The sequence below is a fragment of the Hemibagrus wyckioides genome, linkage group LG28 (assembly GCF_019097595.1).
Source record: "Hemibagrus wyckioides isolate EC202008001 linkage group LG28, SWU_Hwy_1.0, whole genome shotgun sequence".
NCBI lineage: Eukaryota > Metazoa > Chordata > Actinopteri > Siluriformes > Bagridae > Hemibagrus > Hemibagrus wyckioides.
The window spans coordinates 3,951,976-3,963,280 of record NC_080737.1 but is presented as its reverse complement, the minus strand read 5'-3'; the positions used below and the strand labels follow the sequence as shown (position 1 = coordinate 3,963,280).

Below are 11,305 nucleotides of genomic sequence, written 5' to 3'. Positions count from 1 at the left end.
TTATTATTATTATTATTTAAAAAATATGTTGTAGCAAAATATTGTTTCTATTTCCTAACACAACAGATTAAAACTAGATGCAAATAAAGGCATATGATGTATTGCTATAAAGAATATCTATCAACACTGAAATTCATGCCAAAAATGCAGGGACCTTGATGAAAATGTAGACTAAGAATAATACATGTATGTAAAACATGTGTACATAAAAGGTTCATTTACATACATTAAAATTATTCAAGATTAAAATGTAAAACACATTCCACAAGAAGCAGAAATAATGCACAAATGTTATTATTTATTACTACCTACCTTATGTAGGTGAGGAAATGACAGAGCAACAAACAGCTACAAAAATCCAGTTCCTGTTCTTTCAGTTTAAGGACATACGTCTATACATATCATACCATCAGTGGACACCTACAGGTATGTAAAGACATTGTGCAATCCTATTTAAAGGAACAATTTTTCTGCGTTGTTTTGTAGCTCTGTGTTCTTTTATGCAGCACCAGGGCCCTGGAGAAACATCGTTTCATTTCACTGTGTACTATGTCAACTGTACATGGTTGAAATGACAATAAAAGCTTCCTGAAACTGTTCTGTAGATGTTTCATGACATTAAATGTAACGATAAAGGGATTAAATGAATGATGAGGTCTTGAAGTAATAAAAAAATATATATATATATAACATTTATATTACATTTATAATAAGAACATAACATTTAGTTGATTATTTAGTTGTATTTCTCCTTGTCATTTTTCCTAGTCATTAAAGCTGCATCAAATGTTGCTGTCCAAGTGTTACTCTAATTCTTTAGATTTAAAATGTTCTGTAAGAATGTGCAAAAAAAAAAGTTCTAAAGAAGTCCTAAAGAAGAGCTGCAGAAGAGAAACATCTCAAAAAATGATGTTTATGTAGATTACAATTGTATGGGTGTTGCCTATGAATGACATTTACATTTAAATTTAGATGAGAATGACGTCTAAATCATGACTAATCTGTCTGGTAGTCTGGAAAGAACCGTCTCGCTAGTCATCAGGTAAATAAGAAAAAGCTACAGGAATGCAGAATCTTGTAATCTCTCTTGCAATCAGCAAGAAACTACTGATAGCCAGCAGACAAAACAGATGTAGTCACATTCCTTGAGAGCCTTTAAAATGACATGATACTGTATAATGAGGTGTATGGTAGGAGGGTCGATGGAGTAAATTCAGAAAACAAGCCAATCACAGAATATTTTCTGAAACTGAAACTGTGGTCAGAGAAATCAAAACAATTCTAAAATACTCAAGAACTACAGAGTTTGGACCATGGACCAGTGGTGGGCACCTCTACCTGCATATACTATCACATCAAAATAGAATGGGTGAAAGAAATAACTGTGATTTAAATTGTTATTTCAAATGCTTTTATATTTCCTTGTTAACATTTGTATTGTTGTATTGACTTCTGTTCATTCGGTTTCATTTCTGATGTTTGACTTCTTCTTTCTTTCAACAATTCCTCTTGAATTAAGACGTTTTTCCAGCTCTGATGAGCACTGATGTGCTGTTGGTTCTACTTGAATATTTCTGCACAAACTACACAAACGAGTCTCTGTACTAATCCAGACCCGATACTGACTCCAGCTCTGTCACTAAATTGTGATGCTTCTCTCGAAGAATTCGATAGAATTCAGCTTTTGCAGCTCGTCCTGCTGAGTTGAGATATTTGTACAATTCTCTCATTTTGTCTTGTGGTGTTGTCTCTGCATGGATCTTATTGTACATTTCACTAGTAAATTCCTTGCTTTTGATACAGTCTAATATCTCCATTACTGAAGGAACTCTCTGAATGAGATCTGCTTCGTATTTATCCACAAAGTCAGCACCTAAAATACAGACAAACAGATTAAGTTAAACACTCTTTTTTACAATCTACACATTATATTTTCAATGCATCAGGATCCATTCAGTGCTCACATTAACTGGATTTTTTTTTTTTCCATGGAAATCAAATGTCAAATTTCCAGTGAGTAAAATGATTCAGAAAGCCTTACCAGGTAAATCTTTACTGGTTGTGGATCTCTGTGTACCTGATGTGACAAGACAGAAAATCATTAACATGCACCCAGAGCTACAGTTCCTAAAAAATGAACAGAACTCATTCATTCATCGTTATTAACCAGTCATATACAACTTTCACTAAATGTCTAGAGAATCATTTGCAAAGTGCATGGAGCTAGTGCTGTTAGCTTTGCTTTGATGACCCTGGGCTCACCCTGAGCTTGGGTTACTGTCTGTGTGGCATGTTCTTCTCATGTTCATGTCGGTTTTTCCCCTTCCACTGTTAAGAAATCTCCAGGTAGGTGCATTGACTTTACTAAATTGCCCCTAGGTGTGTGTGCGTGTGTGTGTGTGTCCCTCTGGGGTGAATTCTCCTATTTTCAGTGTGAACCTGATTAGGATAAAAGGGTCCGAAAGATGGAGGGACGGATGGATGGATGGATGGATGCATTTGGAAAATGAATCAATAGTTGGATGGATGAATGAATCAATAGTTGGATGGATGGATGGATGGATGGATGCATTTGGATGAATGAATCAATAGTTGGTTGGATGTATGGAAGGATCGGTCGATGTATGCATGGATGGATGGATGCATGAACAGATGGAGGACTGAATTTTTACTCTCACTTCAACATTTAGTTACCTTTAAGCACAACATCCCGAGGCTTCCACACCACCAGGCCTTTTTCATCCAAAAGACTTAATGTGACTTCATTAACCTCATTATTAAGAAACACCTCAAATGTAGGGTGGTAGTTGGGTCCATAATCACACTCAAACGTTTCATCCTGAGTAAACAGGTGATGGAGAGAATATTCCAGAAGTCAACATACTTCTTCAGAAATAATAATGGTGACAAAGAGCCTTTTGTATAATGACATGAGCAGTTTTATGTTACCTCTGGTTGGGAAATATATTCACGGTCAGCAGGTTTACAGCATGGTCTGTATTTTTTACCAGGGGTCAGTATACATTTCGAGCTTGTTGTAATGTATCTGATGCTCTTGTATCTCTTCTGTACCTTTAAGGCCAAAAAAACAGTAGTTTTTTAAAGAAATTTAACAAAATTATTCTACACCTTCAAATTTTGCTCAATGTGTCTAACAATACAATACCATTTACCTTATTAGTGCACATATAAGGACAGGGTCAGGAATAAAGGTCACATATATAATGTTGAACATAATAAAGGTATATATTAAAGTCGATCACCTCTTTAACCGGGACATTCCCTGGCAACAGATGGATGTGAAGTTTATTCAGGCTTTTCTCAAAGAACAGCAGAACTTGGGCTCTGATGGGAAATGCTGGGAGCAGCAATGCTTTTAAGAGACCAAAAAGTGAGAGACGCTGAACTTCTATGATCACGTGTTTGTTTGTTACTTTTAGAGGCTGAAGCATTTCCACATTTCCTCCAGTCACATGAGCCACAGTCAATTTAACCACATCTGTACCTGCAACGTATCAACAACCAGAACAAGGCACTTTAGATAGGAAAACATTTCCATTACATATTTATACTAATCAGGAAAATGGTTTTAGTATTTATTCTGTTTTTTTTAATCAATTAAATAAAATAAAATAAATCAACTCACGGGTCTCACAGTGTGGAAGGTGCAGGCGACGGATTGAACCATTATGGCACTCGATACTGTACAGAGGTCCTGCAGGCTCCATGTGGCGTAATCCATCCAAGACACTGCTGTCCCAGGACACTATTTTGTACATCACTCTGTCTTTCCCTTTCATATCAAACACAAGGTCTGAGAATTTGCACTTAAACTGTCCAGCATGAAGGTAAAGAGTCCTGAGGAACAAAGTCAGAAAATCAGAAAAATACCATTTTTATCCACACAGGCCAATCAAGTGCTTGTTCAGTTCCGTTTCATCTCGAGACTAGACTACTGCAACTCAGTCCTGGCAGGTCTACAGGGGTTGGACAATGAAACTGAAACACTGGCCAGTTTAGTGTTGGAGGTTTCATGGCTAAATTTGACCAGCCTGGTGGCCAGTCTTCATTGATTGCACATTCCACCAGTAAGAGCAGAGTGTGAAGGTTTAATTAGCAGAGTAATAGCACAGTTTTGCTTAAAATATTGCAATGCACACATTATGCGTGACATATCAGAGTTCAAAAGAGGACAAATTGTTGGTGCACATCTCGCTGGCGCATCTGTGACTAAGACAGCAAGTCTTTGTGATGTATCTAGAGCCACGGTATCCAGGGTAATGTCGGCATACCACCAAGAAGGACGAACCACATCCAACAGGAGTAACTGTGGACGCAAAAGGAAGCTGTCTGAAAGGGATGTCCGGGTGCTAACCCGGATTGTATCCAAAAAACATAAAACCACAGCTGCCCAACTCACTGCAGAATTAAATGTGCACCTCAACTCTCCTGTTTCCACCAAAACTGTCCGTCGGGAGCTCCACAGGGTCAATGTACATGGCCGGGCTGCTATAGCCAAACCTTTGGTCACTCGTGCCAATGCCAAATGGTTTCAATGGTGACAGCAGCGAAAATCTTAGGCTGTGGAAAATGTGAAACGTATTGTTCTCTGATGAGTCCACCTTCACTGTCTTTCCCACATCCAGGAGAGTTACAGTGTGAAGAAGCCCCAAAGAAGCGTACCACCCAGACTGTTGCATGCCCAGAGTGAAGCATGGGGGTGGATCAGTGATGGTTTGAGCTGCAATATCATGGCATTCCCTAGGCCCAATACTTGTGCTAGATGGGTGCGTCACTGCCAAGGACTACCGAACCATTCTGGAGGACCATGTGCACCCAGTGATTCAAACATTGTATCCTGAAGGCGGTGCCGTGTATCAGGATGATAACGCATCAATACACACAGCAAGACTGGTGACAGAGTGGTTTGATGAACATGAAAGTGAAGTTGAACATCTCCCATGGCCTGCACAGTCACCAGATCTAAATATTATTGAGCCACTTTGGGGTGTTTTGGAGGAGCGAGTCAAGAAACATTTTCCTCCACCAGCATCACGTAGTGACCTGACCACTATTCTGCAAGAAGAATGGCTCAAAATCCCTCTGGCCACTGTGCAGGACTTGTATCTGTCATTCCCAAGACGACTTGATGCTGTATTGGCCGCAAAAGGAGGCCCTACACCATACTAATGAATTATTGTGGTCTAAAACCAGGCGTTTCAGTTTCATTGTCCAACCCCTGTACATCTGACCTCTGCAAATGATCCAGAATGCAGCTGCATGAATGTTTTTTACTTTCTGTAGTTCTCTACCCCACTGCTACAATCCTGATTTCAAACATTGACTTCTGATAGCCTCCTACATCAGACTAGTGCTTGCCAACAATGGATGAGCGCCCACTTACCTAAAATCTCTTGTCACTGCCTGCACTGCACCAGGCTCTCTCTGGTCCTCTGAGTCACTGCTCCAATTTACCTGAACATCTGAGTCACTGGCAGGAAAAAGAAAGGTAAAGACCTCCATCTTACTGAAATACTTCAACTGGCACTTGTTTATTTAAAATAATAATAATAATAATAATAATAATAATAATAATGTAATTTTCTTGATAGACTTCCTCCCAGCAGAGCTTAAGACTGATGAAATTCTAAGTCTGTGACCTACTGAAGCAGAATTGATGTTTTCAGTGATAGAGATTTTAGCACTTTTGTAAGTCGCCCTGGAAAAGTGCTTTTGCCAAATGCTTTAAATGTAAATTTAAGGACAGAAAAAACAGCTGCAAAACATTCCAACTATAAATTCAGAATTACGATTTCTTTATTTCTGCATTCAAACTACACTTTGGTTTGGTTGAAAACCTTTTTCTTCTTTCGGGTTTTCCCTTCAGGGGTCGCCACAGCGAATCATCTCTCTCCACTTATCCCTATCTTCTGCATCCTCTACACTTGCACCCACTAGCTTCATATCCTCACTGATTACATCCATATACCTCCTGTTTGGCCTTCCTCTTTGACCAGCGATTCGCATGGTTAAATTTGGTAATGTTTCACGCTGGGTGCCCTTCCTGACGCAACTGTCTCTATTTATCCGGGCTTGGACCCGTCACAGAACTCATTGTACTGTGATCCCCATGGCTAGATGGGTTTGGTTGAAAACCTACAAGGCCAAAAAGTGGCAGCTGACATTACAGACAAAAGAAATAGCATAGCTAGATGAATTTTACACTTTCATATATTTTATATATTTACACACATACACACAAGTGGATTCAAAAGTCAGTGCAGGGGAGAGTGTTGTTGTTCTTCTTGTTGTTGTTGTTCTTTCAGGTGCTCCCTGTTTGGGGTCGTCACAGCGCATCATTTTAGTCTGCATGTCTCGATGTGGCACAGTTTTTTTTTTACGTTGGAGGCCCTTCAGTAAAGGAGAAAATGTTGTTATTGTGGTTGTTGTTCTTTCGGGTGCTTCCTGTTTGGTCTCGTCACAGAAGATCATTTCATTCCACATTTTTCAATTTGGCACAGTCCAGATGCCCTTCAGTACAGGGCAGAATGAGTGCAGTAAACAAAACTGGAGACCAGGTGTGTATTTTCATTGCTAGAGCACATTTTAATGATCAGTCAAACATTTGAAAACACTAGATTGTTATTTTCCAATATGACTACGGATTAAATTAGTTTCTAAGGAAAAGATAAAAAGTGAATTTAATGCCCATTCATTTTTTAACTGATAGGCATTTTGAGTTTTTACTTAAATTTACCTGCAAGTTTTTGCTTTACTTTTTGTTTTTCAACAAACAAATACTTTGGCCAGTAGCTAGTTAGACTTATAGTTATTACTTATTAGTCTCACTGTAATCAATGAAATTGGGTTGTGTGTGTGAAGAATAAATAAAACACATTCATGCATTAATTGATTAGTTCATCTTGAAAAACGCTGGGTGTAAATAGACAGTGTGAATTGAAAGTCAGTCGGTCACACAGCACACACAGTTAAGGGGAATTAAGCAGAGAAAATCCACCTACTGATGGTAAGATGGAATGAGTCTGGAGGCTGGAACCAGGGATTTTGGACGTAGTGGCACTTTCATTTTTAATCTCTGTAACAAAGGACAATCATAGTATTTGTTGACTCTTGTGTGTAACTAATACTTCTGTAGATTTTGTTTATTTACACCCACTACAATGCATGTTAATGTCAAATACTTTATACTCCAGTCCTCACACTTTGGGAACCACTAAGCTGGACATTAGCCAAGCACCACTTAGTATTAGACTTATAATCAATATCACAAAAAGCTGTTGAAAACTTGCCTAAAAGCAGAAATCTTCAAATAAATGAAAATCAGCATTCGGTTGTGAAGTAAAAGCAAAAGTTGTTTCTGTTGTGAAACAGGTTTGGTTTTGAACAAGACCTCGTAATTATACATTTTTAGATTTTACATTCCTCATGAACCTGGCTTATAGCCTGTACGGTACAAACTATTTAAAATGTTGTTTGTTAACCTACAAATCAATCTAGTTTGCTACGTTAAATTTTCAAACTTCTTTGGATAAATGTAACATGTAGCTACAGGAAGTAAAAAAAATACAAGGAAATGTAGCTTAACTACGATTTTCACACTAAGCTTAACCAACACTGGGAGGGTTTTGAAATGGAAAAGAAAAGAAACAAAAAAATAAACTTTTCCCACCGTTAATGTGATATACAAAATTCAAGTGGAAAAAGAATTAAAAAAAATACTTTTATAAAGAATAAAAAGTACTTTACCCAGCTCACCAGACATGCCCAAGTCTGTGCCTCGGTGATGACGTCCTCCACCTCTTCTCTGTTTTTTATTTGCACTTTTCCAAATATCAATGTCATCATAATCATCAAAGTTTTGTGGTGACCATTTGTCTGTTTCAAGAGGACAGCCTTTATTTTCTGCCACCATCTTCTCGATCTTCTCCAGCAGCTCTGTGACCTGAGAGACATCATCTCTCTCTTTATTATTAAAAACATGATATCTGTTTCCGCATTTCTCTACCAGCCACTGGAGAGCCTGTCCTTCACTCTCAATGTGTCTCTCTATGGTTGTGTCTCCCAGAGAGTCTCCAAAGGTGAACAGAACTATGGTGTGACTCCAGACTGTCGGGTCAAGAAGATCTACGTACCTGACCAACTCTTCTCTCACTTTTTCTGTAAATGTAAAGTCCAAACGCATGACCAGCAGTACAGCGTGTGGACCTGGAGGACACATGGACACGCTGAGCTCAATCTCCTGTTTGAGGGACTGCTTCTTAGCTTTATCTCTCTGCCATCCTGGAGCTTCAACCACAGTGACCTGTCTCCCTGTTAAATGTCCTTGTCTCTTCACACACTTTGCACGTTGGATGAAATCAAACTTATCGTCACCCAGGATGGTGTTTACTGATGAACTTTTCCCAGAATTTCTGTAGCCCAGCAGCACAATCCTCACTTCTGACAGATGGGGTATTACTGCAGGATAAAAACACAGACTATAAGTTACCATTCTGGTCCTTGTAATAATTAGTAACTGTATGTAAAATCAATTAAACATTAATGTACATTTCTAACGTAGAAAAAACACTAACAGCTACAATATATTCTTCTTAAAATATACCAAATAAACTGTTTCATTAATCCAAGGGTGACAGATTATATTGATTTTTAAAATCTTTGTATTAACTGAAAAAATATGCATGCATTCATAAAAAGACTTACACATGTGTTTTCTAAGGGCTTCCTTTCCTAAACACCTGACATCTGTCTAGTGAAAACATCTGATATGACTAATTATAAATGAACCACAAACTAACAACTCACCAGGACTGGCTTCACTGCAGGCCATCACTGAGTACTCCTCTGTCTTTTGCACATCTGTAATAAAACAAACAAACCAACAAACAAACATTTGTTTTTCTTTCAATCACTGTTCATATTGGATTCAATTCAATTTAATTCACTTTTATTGTCATTGTTATAATAACAGAGTATAAATAACAATAAGATATCATTAAAGCATCATCTTTCTAGGCATATGCATAGGCATAGTGCAACCATAGTGCAGCAGTGCAGTACTCACAGGGGTCGAACCAAGAAATTGTGTTTATTATGTGTACTGCAGCAATGCAAAGTCCAGTTCACAGTTATTGTCATAGTGATGTGTGGTATATAATGATAGGTGGGGGCAGTGAGGGGGGTAATTGCTCGTTCAGCAGCCTCACAGCTGTTAGAAAAAGGCTGTGGGACAGTCTGGTGGTTCTAGCGCGTATGGACCTGTACCTTCTACCCGAGGGCAGTAGCTGGAACAGGTGATGTGCAGGGTGATGCTGATCATGCAAGATGTTCGCAAGGCATCGTGTGGTGTAGATTGTACTAATCTCCGGGAGACTAGTCCCGATGATTTTCCCCACTGCTTTCACCACCCGATGCAGTGCCTGCTGTTCCTCCTTAGTGCAGCTGGAAAACCACACCAAGGGTCCATATGTAAGCACACTCTCTATAGCACAACGGTAAAAGTTCACCAAAAGCTGCCAAAGGTTGGTTCTTTTCAGTTTCCTCAAGTAGAAGAAGCACTGCTGGGCCTTTCCTATGGCAGAGGTGATATTATTACCCCACGTTAGTTCCTCTGATACAGTTAAACTGAGAAATTTAAAACTGGTGACCCTCTCTACCATCCCATTGCCAATAGTAAGTGGTAAATGAATAGTCCCCTTATCTCTACGAAAATCCACAATCATCTCCTTGGTCTTCTTAATATTGAGGGCCAGATTGTGGGTATCACACCATGCTGCCAGATGTTCCACCTCCCTTCTGTATAAGGACTCGTTGTTAATGATGAGACCCGAATTTTATGATGTAGTTAGAAGGACAGGAGGCACAGCAGTCATGTGTGTAGAGTGTATAAAGTAGAAGACTTAGTACACATCCCTGGGGGACCCCGGTGTTAATACGCACTGAGGATGACATGTATTTGTCTACTCGCACACACTGTACGCGATTCGTTAGAAAGTCCATAGTCCAGTTACACAATACAGTGCTTAGTACAAGCTTACAAAGCTTTTGGAGCTGGTTTGGCAGGATGGTATTAAATGCTGAATTAAAATCAACAAAGAGAAGCCTAGCATATGTATATTTGTGTTACAATATTCTAAAATGGAACCGAGGACAATAGCCACTGCATCCTTTGTTGATCTATTTGCTCTGTATGCAAACTGGTAATGGTCCAGTGTGGGTGATATGACATCCCTGATACGCTTAATCACCAACCTCTCCAAACATTTTGCAGGTATGGGTGTGAGTGGAACCAGTCTGTAGTCATTTAAACAGGTGATATTTGATCTTTTGGCGATGGGAACTATTGTAGTGTTTTTGAAGCATGCTGGAACCCATGATGTCGACAGTGACAGATTAAAGATGGTAGCGAAGACCTCCGCCAGTTCAGCTGCACAAGCCTTGAGCACCCGACCCGGCACTCAATCAGGTCTGTCAGCCTTCCTGGGATTAATGTTGCGGAAACACCGTCTTACTTCATGGCTGCTCAGGACTGGGGCAGTGTCATCAGAGGGAGGGCGGGGCAGTAGTGGATCTCTGTTGCCCCTATCAAAGCGGGCATAAAAGATATTCAACTCCTCCACTAGGGTACCACAGTTATTAAAAGAGAAAGGTGTTGTTCTCTTATAATCCGTTAAGACCCTAATTCCCTCCCACACCTGCCGGGAGTTGGTGGAGCTGTTAAAATGAGCCTCAATCCGCAGTTTATATTGGGTTTTGGCCAATTTTATGCCCCTCTTAAGTGCAGTCCTGGCAGTACTATATGCTGTCCTGTTCCCCGATTTAAATGCTACATCCCTGGCTCTGATCAACAGTTGGACCTCGTGTGTCATCCAAGGTTTCTTACTGGGAGACACACGTATCTGCTTCCAGAACATCACATCGTCCACACAGTAATTGATGTAATTTAAAACCGATGAGGTGTGAGAGGTCCGTGGTCCATGAATACGTCCCAGTCTGATTCCCCCCAAAAAAATCACTTGGTTTGCACATTATGTTATTTTCTGTTTAATTTTATTTTACTACGGAGTTATGTTGTACAGAGGGTGACACCAAGATAAACCAGATTAGTTTCATTAGTCAATCTTAGACATGTCATATCAAGGCTCAGAGTCTTACACGTCATGTCGAGCCACACCATTCTGTTTACAAAGCAGACTGAGGAAAACATAAAACAGGAAACAGGATTTCCTCAAACTAGTAGATTAAACTAGATGTGGAAGACGTTAAAAAAGGCCATTAAACATGA

General features: G+C 39.5%; 1 protein-coding gene across 1 annotated transcript in view; it reads right to left on the bottom strand.

The window, feature by feature from the left end:
- Window positions 1-308: 308 nt before the first annotated feature.
- LOC131348667 (uncharacterized) overlaps window positions 309-11,305 on the bottom strand; it is a 36,234-nt gene continuing 25,237 nt past the window's right edge. The window contains exons 27-37 of the mRNA XM_058383799.1: window positions 8,827-8,880; window positions 7,768-8,478; window positions 7,023-7,096; window positions 6,257-6,411; window positions 5,405-5,491; window positions 3,647-3,858; window positions 3,264-3,505; window positions 2,950-3,072; window positions 2,695-2,839; window positions 2,042-2,077; window positions 309-1,873 (exon numbers count right to left, since the gene is read on the bottom strand). Coding sequence (XP_058239782.1) covers window positions 1,605-1,873; window positions 2,042-2,077; window positions 2,695-2,839; window positions 2,950-3,072; window positions 3,264-3,505; window positions 3,647-3,858; window positions 5,405-5,491; window positions 6,257-6,411; window positions 7,023-7,096; window positions 7,768-8,478; window positions 8,827-8,880 — 2,108 coding nt within the window. The 3' untranslated portion in view covers window positions 309-1,604. The remainder of the gene's footprint in view (window positions 1,874-2,041; window positions 2,078-2,694; window positions 2,840-2,949; window positions 3,073-3,263; window positions 3,506-3,646; window positions 3,859-5,404; window positions 5,492-6,256; window positions 6,412-7,022; window positions 7,097-7,767; window positions 8,479-8,826; window positions 8,881-11,305) is intronic.